This window comes from Eptatretus burgeri, chromosome 9 (assembly GCF_056783735.1).
Source record: "Eptatretus burgeri isolate ZD-2024b chromosome 9, Ebu_testis_v1, whole genome shotgun sequence".
Lineage (NCBI taxonomy): Eukaryota > Metazoa > Chordata > Myxini > Myxiniformes > Myxinidae > Eptatretus > Eptatretus burgeri.
This window is the reverse complement of record NC_140969.1, coordinates 107,914,015-107,930,844: the sequence shown is the minus strand read 5'-3', so window position 1 is coordinate 107,930,844 and position 16,830 is coordinate 107,914,015. Positions and strand designations below refer to the sequence as shown.

At 38.1% G+C, this 16,830-nt stretch overlaps 1 protein-coding gene across 7 annotated transcripts in view; it reads right to left on the bottom strand.

The window, feature by feature from the left end:
• CFAP36 (cilia and flagella associated protein 36) overlaps positions 1-16,830 on the bottom strand; it is a 133,706-nt gene that overhangs the window by 79,299 nt on the left and 37,577 nt on the right. For 4 of the 7 annotated variants that reach the window (XM_085896608.1, XM_085896610.1, XM_085896607.1 and 1 more), the window contains exons 4-5: positions 5,382-5,489; positions 2,671-2,785 (exon numbers count right to left, since the gene is read on the bottom strand). In XM_085896608.1, coding sequence (XP_085752734.1) covers positions 2,671-2,785; positions 5,382-5,489 — 223 coding nt within the window. Of the gene's footprint in view, positions 1-2,670; positions 2,786-5,381; positions 5,507-16,830 lie in introns of all 7 variants that reach the window. The other 3 variants (XM_085896612.1, XM_085896611.1, XM_085896613.1) reach the window with 1 other exon arrangement.

Here is a 16,830-nt window from a genome sequence, read left to right as displayed (position 1 = left end):
GTCAGTCATCCAACAGTGGAGTTGGCCTTGGATTCCATAGGCAGACAGTTTGGAGCACAGGGCAAGATGCCAGACTGCATCAAAAGCTTGAGATTTGTCCAGAGACAGCCCTAATCTCATGTATGACATTGAGGGGCTCCATCCATTTTTGGGATCGTGGAAGCAACATGTACAAGGTAGAATGACCATGTATGAATCCAAAGGAGATCCCATTTTGCACCTTTTTATGTGATGCTGTGATGTTGGCTGATTTCCAAGCAGATGGAAGATGACATAGTAATCGACAGGGTGAAAAGGGCAGAGCGAGATAGTACAAGAGCAGCAGAGCAGGTTTTTTTGACACATGAGCTGATGCCATTTGGTCGAGTCACAGAGTCAGAGTGGAGGGTTGCCAGAAACTTTTCCATCTTTTCAGGTGAAAAAAAAACAGAATTCAGGAGTAGTTGGGTATGACTGAGAAGGGTGGGCACAGAGAGAGGGATTAGGGACACAATATTATGAAGCCAACACAGAATTGAGGTGTTCGGCTTTCTCTCGAGCGGAGTCGGCTGCAGTGCCATTTGAAGTGAGGGGAGGGATGGAAGGGGAGCATATACCAGAGACAGACTTGACAAGGCAACACAGGGTTTTAGAGGAGGGAGACAAGTTTGAAAGCTCATTCTTGAGATTCGACAGATGTTGTTTTCTTTCTCTCCCTGAGGGTAGACACACACTTGTTGCAGGCTTTGTGGAATGATCTGAGGTTGCCTTCGGTTGAATTTGCCATCCACGAGGAGAATGGAAGTTGTTTTAAAGCAACGGCTTCACCACATGATTCAGAGTACCAAGAGTGGAGGGATGGGTGAGATAACTGAAGACGAGATTGAATTAATCTGTGCATATGAGAGAGCGGGTTTCTATGGAAGAATTCTCAGGCTGAATTGATATCAGTGTTGATGGATATAGGAGACCAGTCTTGAAGTGCGATGGCTGCTTGCAGTCCCTGCCAGTTTGCTTCAATGAACTTCCAGACTCACCTGCACAGAGGCTGTTTTCTGAGAATGGTCAGAGATGTTGACCTTCACTAGAATATGATCAGCAGAATAAATTGGGGCATAGGATGAGCAAGATATATTGGCGGGGAAGTTGGGCATCACCAAATCCAGGAGGGAAGATATGGCAATGGGAGAAATCCTGGTGGGAAAGTTCACAGATTGAATCAGACCCATGGAGTCACAAGTCCTTTGTGGAAGTGCCATGGCTGGTGAGAGAGGTACCAACACTTAAGCCAATTAGCATGGCAACAATTAAAGTCACCACATATGAGGAAGAGAGAGGTCGGATGAGTAATTAACAGTTGGTCCACATCGTCTGAGAGATGTAGATGGAGGTATCATTGTTGGGAGGATAGTACAACACAGAGACAAACATGAGGTGAGAGCGGAGGGCAAGTCGCTGCCAGAGGTACTCCTGGGGTTTTTGAAAGTGTAAGAGCAGTACATGGAGAGTGAGAAATTAATTGTTGATGTAAAGCGCTACTCTGCTGCCAAGACGGGGTTCAACTCGATCAAACCAGAGGAGACAATAGTTAGGGAGAGGCACTAAGCAGTCAGGGATATCTTGTCAGAGGAAGGGTTCAGTTAAGCAGATGATGTCTGGTTTATTGGTGGCAGCCTGGATTGAGAGATCTGTCAAGTTGGAATGGGGGCCTCGGATGTTTGAGGACCACACGGTTAGGGGCAGGGGGAGAAGAGCTGCTGATAGGACATAGGGATGTGGTAAGGAGCAAGGAGGGGGGTGTGGGGCAGGGGTGGAGGTGTGGAGAGAGGCAAAGCTGGGAGGGACAGGGTGAAGCTAGGAAGGGGAAAAGCGGGGAGGGGAAGCTGAGAGGGGGCAGGACAATGTTGAAGTTGAGAGAGGGCAGGATGAGGGGAAGGAGATGGGGGGGGAGGGGTGGTACTGATATGGAGGGGTTGGACGTGAAGGGGAAAATTTTGTCGTGTACACACAGCCTTTGCAAAATTGATGCCTCAGGATTCCCAGACTGGATAACCTGCGACAGGCTTCATAGGTGGGGTGGTGGTGAAAGTATTTTTGGTTGAGGGCATGGAAGAAAATTTGATCGGCTGTAAGTGAAAGAGTCGGCTGGATGAACTAAGCGTTTCGGAGTTTTGGGAAATAAGCCTTATCGAAGAGAATTTGATGAAAAGACAAATTAATGGGTTGTTCATGATGGAGTAATAAGCAGAGTAAGGCACTTTACAATACATTTTGGAAGCGTTTATTAAATAAAAAAAAATTAAAATATTGTGAAGAGGCTTTAAGAGAAACATTTCATTAAATTTGGAGATATTGCAAAGAGGAAATAGGAAAATAATGAGTGGCGTTTCAAAATTTTCGATAACTTTTCATTTTTCCTCCCATCTCTCTCTTTTACTGTCCATCTGTGCCCTTGTTGTGTCTAATTGTGGCCCCACTTTCAATTATCTGCCATTTTACCCTTGTCGCCTCGCTCTTCCATGAGCCTAGATTCTGAATACTTGAAAAAATGCTGCAATAATCAAAAGTATGTCCAGTGAACTCTTAATAATTTGTATACTTTTCAAGGCATTCCCATCTTTACAGCAAATATCAAAGTATGGGGGTTTTTTCTGAAAGTGCAGAAAAATAATTAATACATGTCAAACTTACCATGCTTCTCTTTGAGGAGATCCAATGCCTGGAGTTCAAGCTCAATGTTTTTCTGCACCATCAGTCCTTTGAAAAGTTCAAAATCGTCAGCAGCCAACATGGGCTCGAGTAGCACCTGAGAGCAGACAAAGTGGCAAGCAGTAAGATTTTAATTGCAATACCATTTGTCAGAAGAAAGATATTTGCTTGACGTCTGCATTTATCCAATGCTACATGTAATGTTCAGCGACATGTGCAAGTTCATCATAAATGTACAGGGCAAAAGCGCACAGGCTATCGCTTGCTGTGAAAACATTTTCATACAAAACAATAACTCGAGAGTTCATGGAACACATTACCCCACACAGTCGAGAGAATAAAAAGGATATGGGAAGGGAAGGGCAAGTAGTGAATTTGATTGGTCGATATGATGTAAAATGCCATACTATTTTGTCCAAGTATCGCTAAGGCCTAGGGCCGTGGGGTCTCCAAAATCTACTGCCACTAGCAATTATATGGCGGCCGCAGTATTTCCACGGTCACACAATGTAGCAGTCACATATGTTTTTATTTTTCGGGGAGCCGCACAGCGTATTTAGGCCTAAGTCACATTTGCCACGGCGGCCGTGGGGTCTCCAAAATCTACGGCCATTAGCAATTATACGGCGGCCGCAGTATTTCCACGGTCACACAATGTAGCAGTCACATATGTTTTTATTTTTCGGGGAGCCACACGGCGTATTTATAAATTGTGGAGACCGAAAACGTGGGGTTGCCGTACAGTCTTTGATTTGATGTCGCACGGTGACCTTAGGGCGTTCCTGCGGCGGCCATAGAATTTTCAAGGCAGACGCAAGGTGCCCGCAAGGCGACCGCAGGGGGGCCCTAAGGCGAACGTGCGGCCAGACGAACGGTAAAGAATGGGTTTTTTTTTTTTACCAGTTTTTTTTTTTTCGGCTTGTCGAATTGCTCCGGCGAACGTAGAAATGAAAAAAGTTATAACTCCGCATTATAATTCCACGGCGACCTTACGGCCTGTAAAATATAGCCAAACGGCGTAGGGCCATCCTGAGGCCACCGCAGAAACTCTGCGGCCGCCGCACATTTCTGTCAATTCAGAGGGCGTACGGCCGCCGTATCCTCGCCGCAGAGCAAATGTGACTTAGACCTTAGGTCTTAGAAATTGTGGAGACCGAAAATGTGGGGTTGCCGTACGGTCTTTGATTTGATGTCACATGGTGACCTTAAGGGGGCCCTGCGGCGGCCATAGAATTTTCAAGGCAGACGCAAGGTAGCCTCAAGGTGCCCGCAAGGTGACCGCAGGGGGCCCTAAGGCGAACGTGCGGCCAGACGGACGGTAACGAATGGGTTAATTTTTTTTTTTTTTTTACCATTTCTTTTGTTTCGGCTTGTCGAATTGCTACGGCGAACGTAGAAATGAAAAAAGTTACAACTCCACATTATAATTCCACAGCGACCTTACGGCCTGTAAAATATAGCGAAACGGCGTAGGGCCATCCTGAGGCCACCGCAGAAACTCTGCGGCCGCCGCACATTTCTGTCAATTCAGAGGGCGTACGGCCGCCGTATCCTCGCCGCAGAGCAAATGTGACTTAGACCTTAGGTCTTAGAAATTGTGGAGACCGAAAACGTGGGGTTGCCGTACGGTCTTTGATTTGATGTCACATGGTGACCTTAAGGGGGCCCTGCGGCGGCCATAGAATTTTCAAGGCAGACGCAAGGTAGCCTCAAGGTGCCCGCAAGGTGACCGCAGGGGGCCCTAAGGTGAACGTGCGGCCAGACGGACGGTAACGAATGGGTTAATTTTTTTTTTTTACCATTTCTTTTGTTTCGGCTTGTCGAATTGATACGGCGAACGTAGAAATGAAAAAAGTTACAACTCCACGTTATAATTCCACAGCGACCTTACGGCCTGTAAAATATAGCGAAACGGCGTAGGGCCATCCTGAGGCCACCGCAGAAACTCTGCGGCCGCCGCACATTTCTGTCAATTCAGAGGGCGTACGGCCGCCGTATCCTCACCGTAGAGCAAATGTGACTTAGGCCTTAATGGAAGGTTTTTGTTTTTTTAAAGGGCCAAGAAGGCAATTTGTGTTCTATAGTATTCAAGTATATAATTCAATTGAAATAAAATAAGGATTTTAAAGGTTGTAGAAAAAAAATTCAGAGGTTTACCGGCATTGATACAGCGTCATTTACACCACCTTATTTAACACGGTAGTTCTTAGTGCTTGTTGTTTGTGTCCTTTATGATGTCTTTGAAAACAGCAAGTTTCCTGATTGGAATGATTTTCAATTTTGTTTCACTGCGAAACAGAATAAATAAATAAATAAATCTCACGCTTGTGGGTGCATGCACAGTGTCCACACAATTTTCCAAATTCAGAGCCAAAGTAGAAATAAACTGCAGGTTTGTGTTCCGAATAATGTTGAAAATATAACATTTAATTGAAATCAACTAGTTCCTTGATCATAAACTTACGTTTGTAGACAGATAGGCAGACAAACAGACAGACAGAGTGAACCAAGCTTAACCCCACTTTTAATTTCATGTGCACTGAATAATAATTAATGTGTGGAAGTGTCAACAAGCAGATGGTAAATGTAAGATAGATAGATAAAGAATGTAATGATCCCTGCTAGTCATCTAGAAGCTTTTTAGTACACAGAATCAGTCTATGAGGGTTTGAGGGGATGCTTGAGGAGATAACCTGCCGCCATTTGGAGTCCGGCTTGTTAGTGCTGAGGCTGCAGAATTGCAGGAACTGTTCCTCAGAAATCCCGAGATCCTGCAGGTGTTGGTCCAGCAGTTTCTCCACCTGAAGATGCATCAGCCCTGTTCTCAACAATTCATTTAATACCAAAGGGAAAGGTAAAAATGGTAAAATAAGTGAAATTTTTGAATGAAACACCATCCGTTTCTTCAGTAAAGTTACTTTAAATATCGTTACGGATCCAGATTCTTACAGGATTTAGGGATTGAGCCTTGCAGGATTATTTTTATGGATTAACGGGGGTCGAAAAGATCGTGCTTTTGGATAGGGGAAGATAAGAGATGGTTGTGAACAGCTGTTTTGAAGACCTGGAGGGAAGAGTGGGATTGAAGAGAGTGTGGGAGTTTGTTTCAAAGGTGGGAAAAAAGAGGAATGAAAGAGTGAAGATGAGCAGTGATTCTTGATTTTGGTAGTTTTACCAGAAGGGAGTTGCTGGCAGACCTTGAGCGCCCTGCAGAAATATGGGTGGGGGGGGGGGGACTTATCGCAGACAGAGCAGAGGTGTGAGGCCGGAGAGGAGATGGTTGAAGACAGAAAGACCACCGACCTGCCTGCGGTGAGGGAGTGAGAGACCCAAAGACTCAGCCTCATCGCGGGAGATACCAATGATCCTAAATGCCTTGGTTTTACTCAGCGTGAAGCCGAGAAAGGTGAGAGGCGGGAGCACCAGCCCAGAGGGGAGAGCAGTACTCCATCAGGCTGCGGACGAAAGCTTTGTATGTGGTCAGGAGCTCAGGTGGGCCGAGGAAGGACTTTGCACAATGGAGGATGCACAGTCAGTGACTGGCTTTGGAGGCCAGCTTGGAAATGTGGCTTTCCCAGGAAGGATCATGGCAGATAGTGAGACCCAGAAGTTTGACTTCTTCAAGAGGATTGTTGAGAAAGTAGATGGGAGGGGTGGTGGGAGGGGGATGGGTGGGTGGGTTCCAGACGGTCCTTTCAGAGAGACATACAGTAATGAGAGTATTCAATCTCACAATGTCTCTTTCGGAGAGACAATATTCAATCTACTGAGCATCAAATACAATATTGTTGCTGTTTTGGAAAAGACCCCCATATGCATTCAGAGACATGTAGGATTTTCCCCAGACAAAAATGTCTTTAGAATATGTGAGATAGATTTCCCATCTTTTGTGTTGAAGGATTTTGGGAGTAACATGCGTTTTAGTGCCCAAATGTGTCTGCGGACGTCCTCCTGCAGTTGGGTTACTTCTTATTAGGAGGTTGGTGGCAGGATTTGCACTCCGGCCACCGTAAAACCCTTCATTCCACAAAACATTCTAGAAGCATAAAAAAAATCTGAAAACCCACTCCGTGGGAGTACCTTTGGTGCAACTTCCCTACGCAGGGCAGCTCACCAGATGACGGGATTGGGGCAAAGCCTTCAGTACCCCCAATCTTTGATGATAGGAGGGAAACCACGGGATAACATTCCCAGGTCAGATTGCGGGAGAGTGTGTCGGGGTGGTGCTGAGGTATCGTCCACCAGACGGCGGTCTCCTTGGGTTAATCTGAGGCAGTCCCTTCGGGTGGGTGCCTGGAATGCCCTATCCCTAAGAGAGGACAATCACCTGTCTCTGTTATCATCTGAGCTCAGCCATTTGGACATTGGTACTGCAACACTCTCTGAGGTTCAGAGACTGGATTGCAGCGAGATCATGGTGGGTGATTACACCTACTATTGGTCTGGTCGCTCCGTTGGTTACCATGCCCAAAGAGATGCTGGAGCTGTGTCCAATAAGCTGACTCCAATGATAATTGAGGTAACACCGGTCAATGAGTGTATTATGAGACAAAGGATTCGTCACTCCTTGGGTGTCATTTCCCTGGTCTCTGTATATGCTCCGACTGAGGCAAGTGATCTCACCACAAAGGACGCATTCTATGCCACGCTCGAGTCTGTGGTTGATCAGTGCCCCAGACGAGAAACACTTCTAGTCTTGGGGATTTCAATGCATCAAATAAAACTGATAGGGATGGTCATGAGATGTGTGTTGGTCTCCATGTGTTTGGAACTGTGAACCAGAATAGCACTAAGTTCCTTGACTTTGCGAGAAGTCATGGACTTAGGGTGGCTGGTTCATGGTTTCAGCGCCCGCAAGCTCATCGCTGGACTTGGTAGTCCAACACTGGCGGTGTGGCAAAGGACATTGACCACGTGCTCGTTGATGGTCGCTGGAGGATGACCCAGAACTGCAGGGTCTACCGGAGTGCTCAGTTCCTCAATACTGACCACCGGCTTGTTGTAGCAACTTTAAAGTTGCACCTTAAATCCAGGAGAATGGTACCAATCCAGCCTGGGCTGGATGTTGGCAAGCTCAAGGATGAGATGGTAGCTGAGGAGTTTGCGAACAGGCCGAGTGGAGATTTGGGGGTCTGGGTGCTTTGCGGGATCCTCAAGAGTTGTGGAGTGCCCTCAAGACCACCCTCCTTGATGTTGCCGGTAGATATCTTGGAACTCACCAGAGGGCCAAGAAGAATTTTGTCTCTCAAGGGACACTGGATACCATTGCTCAGGGGTGTTCCAATCCTGATTGCTGAGCCTCCAATCAACTGTGGTCCACCTTCGTTTGTGGAAACAGGCTGCGGTGAAGCGGTTGAAATGGGATAAAGCTTTTTTGAAGAAAAAAAAAATAAGGTTTTTGAGGTAATCGGCATTGAAGTAAAGCAAAGCACACGAAAGAATGTAGCGATTATGAGGTTATGATTCCGTTAATATCGACATGGTAGAAATCAAATAAATGTATTCTGTAAGCTCTAGTTTCAATGAATAAGTACAAAAGGCATAAAATGTCATGGCCCCTATTGTTTGAGTAATTTTGCTGTATGGCGTTAAATGGCTAGCCCATATTTATGAACTAAAATGGCCACCAGTCTACCAGTCGGCCATCTTTGATCAGATCGCAAAATAAAGTGAGGTGCACGTGTATGCCATCATGTACTACGCTTGTGCGAAGTTTGAACAAAATCGGACCATGCATGTCTGAGAAATGGTTGAGGACCCATTTCAGTAACAAAATTGCTGCCAATTGGACATTTTGGATCTGATCTTGAAAAGAAAAATGACGTGCATATATAAGCCATCATTCTTTATCTGTGTGCTAAGTTTGAACAAGATAGGTAAATGCATGTCCGAGAAATGGTTGAGGATGTGTTCAACAGTGGGTTTTTTATAACTCCAATGGCTGCAGGTCGGCCATCTTGGATCTGATCTAGAAAAAAAATGGCGTGCTTATGTAAGCCATCATTCATCATCTGTGTGCCAAGTTTGAACAACACCAGTAAATGCATGTCTGAGAAATGGTTGAGAAAGTGTTAAACATTGGGTTTTTTACAACTAAAATTGCCACCAGTCTACCAGTCGGCAATATTTGATCAGATCACAGGATAAAGTTAGGTGCAAGTGTATGCCATCATGTGCTATGCTTTTGCCAAGTTTGAACAAATTCGGATCATGCATGTCGGATACATGGTTGGGGACATGCTTAAGCAACAAAATGGCCAGCAGTCAGTCATCTTGGATCTGTTCCTGAAAAGAAAACGCCCTGCATGTGTAAACTATCATTCTTTATCTCTGTGCCAAGTTTTAGCAAGATTGGTAAATGTATGTCCGAGAAATGGTTGAGGATGTGTTTGACACCAGGGGTTGTTATTTTTTTACAACTAAAATGGCCACCAGTTGGCCATCTTGGATTTGATGTTGAAACAAAATGACGTGCATACAGTATGTATACCATCATGTGTTGTCTTTGTGCCAAATACAAATAAAATCGGTCCATACAAGTAGGGTAAGAATACTGATTCTGGCTCACTTTTCCCCATGTAAATGAATGGGGGATTTTCAGCGATTCCCTTTTTTTTCCCCTAAAAATAAACCCCCTTTTTATCCCAAGGTATATTTATTTGTCTCCCCTTTTAACTTGGAGGTTGAACCTCATTGAATTGAACACCTGGGGGTTGAACAGCTCACTCATTGAACCTATAAAGATTTGTTCATTCTCAAATTCCTTCAATAGTTTAATTTTCTTTGCACAATAATCCCCATCTAAAATATTGACAAACAAAACATTTGAATCTTTATATTTTTGAAGATACCCCTTTTGTGCCATTACGAAATGATAAACTTCTCTTAATGCTCTCATCTGGCCACCTCCTGCGCCACATATCATTTTGAGATTATAGTAAATTGTTTTTTCATTGTTCAATTGATAACCATCAAAGTTTTCAGTCCATTCAAGGATATTCATTTTTTTCTTTACATCCTCTAACTTACTAGTTTTTAAATTAATTCGCTTATTTGTTTTATTTACCTTTGTTTTAGTTATTTTTTCAATAAGACTTATTTGATATTTTTCACATTCATTATGTTTTCCATTTATATACCAAGACTGAGATTTTCTCCACTCTTTAGTTTGATTAATACTTGGTTTAACCATTTATATATTGTGAAAAAACGCGGCGGTAGCCCTTAAAAAACCCTAACCCATCTTCCCATCGTTAAAACACAATCTATTCTATTCACTCTATCATACAATATCCATATGGAACACAATCTATTCCATTATCTAAAATAAATCTCTTATCATCAAAGGCTCCTAATGCCTTTTTATTTACTTCTTCACTATATATGTTATGTTTATAACTTCTTATTGTATTCATTTTCCTATATTCTTCTTTCTTATTCATCAAACAATTATAATAATTTCTAAAAGTTATTGATTTCTTTATTACATATTTCTTTATTCCCTTTAACCTCTTATCAATCTGTTCACCATACTTATAAGCATATGCCTTTGCTCTCAATCCAATAAACTCACTCATTACTTTTCCACCCAACTCATCCTTAAACTTACCAATAACCTTTTCATTCTTTTTGGAAAATAACTCACTCTTCTTGCTGAAATTACTTGTATCATATACTCCAATATTTTTCTTCATATCTTCATAAACATCATCAGTTTTTATATCTAGGATAAAACTATCAGTGTCCATATACAACAATGAAACATTTTCACCATACTCTTTCTTTAAGTCATTATACAAATAATCATACATCAATATCTTTGATAAATCAAGAACTGCTGTTCCAATATAAATTGGTTTATCCATTACAATACTTTCCTTTTTCATATGAATTGCAGAAAAGTTCTCTGAAAAAACCTCTTCTCTCTCAAAACTTGGTTTATTTATCAATCTCGAAGCTTCTTTCCAAGATGTTGCGAATCTAATGTTTTGCCTGTTTCTAACATTTTCCATAGTCTTTCCAAATACAGCATTATTCATTAATTTATAAAAGTCCCCTTCAAATTTTACTTTTGTATTTGCTCTCATATCTGTATTGAATTGAATATACTTTTTCACCCAAGGACTTTGTTTAAATTTTAAAACTCTATGAATTTTAGCTACTCTCAATCCTTCTCTCAAAAACTGTTTTAAGCTTCTCTGATGTAAAACATATCCCTCTTTATCATAGAATGTTGTTAATAACTTTTCTGTTGATTTGCCTTTAATATTAAAACTTTTATGATAATCACTGAACCATTCTTTCTTTGGGGTTTCTTTCTCACATGCAAAAGGAAGGTCTTTATGCTTATTATGAAGAACACTCGGGTACCTCAAATCAACTTCAAAATAATAACCTTCTTCTTCGTCATTCAATTCCTCTGGAGAAGAAATAACAATATTCATCAAAGCCTTTTCATAATCCTTTTCTTCCACCCACTCTAATTTACCATAAGGCAGAGATTGAGACATTGCCCATCCATACAAATTATTAGCATCAAAATACATCAAATAATTACTATCTTTTTCACTATCATAATTTGGGAGATATTTATTATTTGCTTTCGCATATCATTTTGAACATACTTGTGATATTCCACCTCTCTTGGACTTCTCAATCATCAAAAGCATATCAACATCACTGATTAAATCTATATCTTGTTTTGTCATTTTCAACATTGCACTCCAAGCTAAACCAGGAGCTGTGAAATAGTGGGCAGGGTCTAATCCATAACAATTTTTATTATGACAGAGTGTTCTAAAAGCCTCAAACACATCAGCTAACAATAAAACATCTGTTTTTAGATATAAATCATGATATTCTCCAAGGTTCTTTATCTTAAATATTTTCCATATTTCTTGTGCGTGTTTATATTCCTTATCACTTATCTCTTCTTCATAAAGGTTATTATAGAAACTTTCTTTTGAAGGAAGTTGTGTTTCTTTAAATCTCATAAATGAATCCATATAATCATAAGGATAAATTCCCTTACTTGTAAGAATTTTCTCTTTACTTTGAATTTCCTTCCTTGTTTGAATTTCCTCTCTCGTAAGAATTCCTTCTTTAATCAGAATTTCATCTTTAATCTGAATTTCCTCTTTAGTTAGAATTTCATTCATTGTTCGAATTTTCTTTATAATTAGAATTTCATCTTCAGTTAGAATTTCTTCATTAATTAGAGTTTCCTCTTTACTTTGAATTCTCTCTTTAATCTGAATTTCCTCTTTAGTGAGAATTTCCTCTTTTGGAAAGAATGAATTAAGATTTGGAAAAGAGTCCGTGGAGCTTAGATTTGATGCGAGGTAGGCTAGTGGTGTTCCCATAAACTTGTAAGAATCCAGAAACCTAATACGAGTTAAAGGTTTTGTGAATATCATTTTTGAAAATGAAATATACTTTTGACTTGTGTTTGTTATGGCAGAAATATTCCCTGGTGTTTTTGAAAGTTCATTTATAAATAGATGTGTATCATAGTTGGCGCTGTTGTGAAGAAAGACTGGAATAAAAGAAGGTAATTTATAATTAAGATTACAACAGGAATGAGCGGGACCTCTATATTTACCAGTAAGATGACAATGGTCTCTAACTTTAGACTCCTTAATTTCCCCCTCACAAATATGACAGATATTGTTCATTCTAAATTCTAATTTTTCTTCTTTGGTTAATTTCATCGGTTCATTTGTTTCTTTCATTAATTTAGTGAGTCTTATACAATCCTTTTCTAATCGTTTTACAAACTCTTGTGAAGCATTTTTTCCACGATAATGTTCAAGTTTGTTATACTTTTCTCCAACAGATGATTTGATATAATAACAGAAACCACAAGGAATATGTTTTTGATATTTATTTGTATATGGTTCTTTTGGATTAGGAGAAGCAGTATTTATCTTTTTAAGGATACATTCAAAATCAGCGTATATCACAAATGGGTGCATGATAGATTTATTATAATCTTCAAAAGAAATCTTTTCACCAGGTTTAGGCATTGTAATTACAGCTGATTTATGATTACTACAATATTTTGAATGTTGTTCTAATCGTTCTTTTGTATGAAATGAATTAAGACATCGCTTACAAGGATATATTTTGTTTGCTGTTCTGAATACCTGAGAAGAGATTAATCTTGATAAATTATTGATGTATGTGGAATGTGAATTCTTTCCAACACTAAAATATAAAAGGTCAATGTGTGTTTCTTCATTTTTATAGTTGTTTGAAATTTTTAATATTTGAACTTTGTTTGTATCCGTTAATCCATATACATTAATAGAAAGATTATTCTTTTTCTCAAATTTAGGAATATCTGTTAGTGGCATTGGGAATTTAAAATCTTTAATGTCCAAGGTATTCTCATATTTCATATATTGTTTTACTCTTTCTGAATTACATTTTGGTGGATGAAAGTGAGCAAGAACAGACCAGAGAAAACATTTATTATCATTGTTCTTAATATTAACAACTGCCTTCTTTAGTTTTATTTCTTTTGGTAATTCAATATAAGAAGAAGCTTTAAGAGGGTTTGATTTTTAGAATGTGTATATCTAAAAAGATGATTTTTTTAATATTGAATCCACTTCCTACCACTGTATTATCAACATCCTCCTCTTGTCTTGATAGTTCTTCATAAACCCCACTATTCAAAAAATCTTGAAATGATGTTATAAAATGAAGACCTGTTCTCATATAAGGAGTATGTTCTTCATCTTGTCTTTTCATATTCATTTTCACTCCCATATAAAACTTTAAAGTTTTCATTTCTTTTAATGTCTTTTTAATAAATTTTTCAACATCGGGTTTCACTATTTCAATTGATTCAGCTATTGATGATGGACCGGGTTCTCCAAATTGAAAAATCCTTATTTTTATATGCCCTTTAAATGCCCCATCAGTGTTTTTAATATAATAGTCTCCCTTTACTTTAAACTCATTTTTCTTGTGTTTTTGTGATTGAAGATGTTTATTATAACTACTCTTCAAAACATCCTTTGAACAGATATCACAATGTTTTCTTTCCAACTCAAGAGGAGATATTTGATGAAATAGATTAAATGTGTGTTTGTTGGTTCGGAGGTGTTTTCTATAATGTTTATATTCGTGATTACAAACATCGCAGTACGTTGTATTCACCATATTTATAGAATAAAACTTTGCTTAAACTAAAATTTTCTTGATGAAAAATTCGTTTAATTTATAGGTGAATCTGTGCTTAAAAACATTTTATCCTCCAACTTTTTCACTTAATAAATACAATGTTTCAAGACACAAAAGACAAGTTTCAATCAATCTCTTCATCTGTTAAAGATACTGAGAAATATGTCAAGGATGTAAAATTGAACAAAGATAAATATAACAACTATTGGATAAAAACTATTATGGTAAATAATATGAGTTCTTCAATTTCCTTCAGTGGAAGGGCTTTTAGTATACCTGGTAGAACATCAATTAAAGTATCTCTAACAAAAGTTTCTCCTCTCCTTCTAGTAATATATTCAAAACTAGAAAAAGCAATGAAACAAGAAAAAGTATCAAAGAACAAAAACCTTATGGATGAAGCTTTAGAAAGAAAAGATAAGACCATCTGTAATATGCGAGGAGAAATTTGTATTTTTTTCAACAACCCTAAAGATGTAAATCCTGATGAAATAAAGGATGTTAATATATCAGGTGAAATGACATTTCGTTCAATAGTAGTTAACGATAATTTTAAAATTACCTTTAATATAAAAAATGTTGTCGTTGAATCTGATAATGAAAAAAGGTATATCGATATCGATGGTAATATACAACTGAAAGTATAGATGAATTTCAGTTTAAGTAAAGTTTTACTTTATAAATATGCTAGACTTTCCTGATTCTTCATATGACAAATTTGAGAATTGTCCTGCGTGTGAAAGAGGGGGATTAAACACAGAGTCAAAAGCCTAAAACAATGTATATTCTGTGATTATCTTCTAATTAATGATAATAAAAAATATAAAAAGGAAAATAATTCTTTTAGATTTACACCAAAAATGAATTACTTTACAAGATTGATTAGAGAAATGAATGTAAAGTATGAGGGTGATAACACACCTTTCCTTACAAGGGAAGAAACTGAACGTATAAGAGAAATGTTCAAAGGATTGTTGTTATATATTATTCATGGATGTAATTTTCAGGGAAATATCAACACAAGATATTGTATAAATAAAATAATGGATTATCTTGAAATTAAACCTGAACTTACGATAAAATATAGAGTTTCTAAAAAAGCCAATAATAAATTAAATAACTTGTTTTCTAAATATATAAATGAATGATTTTTTACCTATTTGGGAAAATAAGATAAAATTTAACAACCATAAAAATCTCCCAAATTCATTAAGATGTCTCATAGTTGGTTCAAGTGGATGTGGAAAAACCTGCTTACTTTTAAAAATGCTCCTCACTCCCAACTTTTTAGATTATGATAATTTAATAATTTTCACAAAGTCGAGTTTTCAACCAGAGTATCAACTACTCTCACAAGGTTTTAATGCTGGTCTTCAAAAAGAAGATATAATCGGTTTATTTAAACGTCAAAAAACCTAAATGATTATAACATTGAAGATATAATTCAACTATTTTGTGATACACAGAGATGTAAAAAGAAATCAAATCCTATAACTTGTATTCTTAGTGATAATACGGATGATATACCGTCTCCCCAAGATTTGGATAAATCAAAAAAGAACCTCGTTATCTTTGATGATTGTGTTAATGAGAGAAACCAAACGGTAATGGACAGCTACTACACAAGAGGGAGACATTCTTCTTGTAATTGTATTTATCTTAGTCAATCGTACTTTCAACTTCCTCGTCGTTCCATCAGAAACAATGCTAATACTTTTATTTTATTCAAGTTAAATTCAATAGATATCAATAATTTTTGGAGAGATAATTGTTCTACATTATGTAGTAAAAAGAAATTTGAGGATTACATGAAGCACACGACTGAAAAATATAAATATATTGTTGTGAAACAAGATGAGATATTAAGGGATATATTTTTTGTTTTATAAACAATTACATATATAAATGACAACTATTATTATAAATCTTGTGGGTAAATCTGCTTCTGGAAAAAACTTTCATAAATCAAGGTTCTTGTGTAGTACAAATGAGAATATTGTAAATTTACTTAAAAAACACCCCGTGATACGCATTGTATCAACAACAACTAGAGCAATAAGACCTGGAGAAATAAAAGGTGAAGATTATCACTATATTTCAGTGGAGGAACATATGCGATTGAGGAATGAAGGACAAATATTTGAGGAGGTTTCTCTTGGTACAACAAAATATTCACATTGTAAGAGTGAGTTAAGGAAACTAAAATCTGGTGGTGTTGGGATATTAGAAACTAATCCAGAAGGAACGAGACAAATTATTAAATATCTGAGCGGGGTGAAGATTTTATCATTCGGTTTTGATGTTGATGAAGAAACTCAACGCAAACGTATGAAAAGCAGAGATGCAAGGATTAGTGAAGAAGAAATTACAACTCGCATTAATGTTAATAAAGAATTTGATGAAATATTTAAAGAAAAGGATTTATTTGAACACATCTACTTGAATGATGAAGAAAAGGAAAATTTCCCTGTTAATCTTTACAATTCATTAAATGATATTTTACAATAAATAAATGGATACAAAAGAAAGAGCAAGAAGATTGAAGGAACATCAAGAGTTGGTTTCAAAAGTTGTAAAACAGCAGGAAGACATAAAGAAGAAACGCAGACAGAAACTAACGGGCGAAGAAGTATTTGAAAGAAAACAAGAGAAATTTTTTAAACCACTTTTAAAAACTTCCCAAGAAAAAATGAAAGATGTTTCCACAGTTCCCACAGTAGAATATACTCCCAGAAAGCTTCAAATGTTAAAAGATTTCAGTCAAATGACGGAGGAAGAATTAGAGCATTTAGGAGAATTAGAATATGATGATGAAGGTTTATTTCAACAACTGGAAGAGATTAATCAACCCCTGATTATATTGTGAATGCTGTTCAAAACAATGAATATTCAGCGGATTCAAAAACCAAAGCAGGACTCATTCCAACAGAACAACCAGCAATATTTCATCTT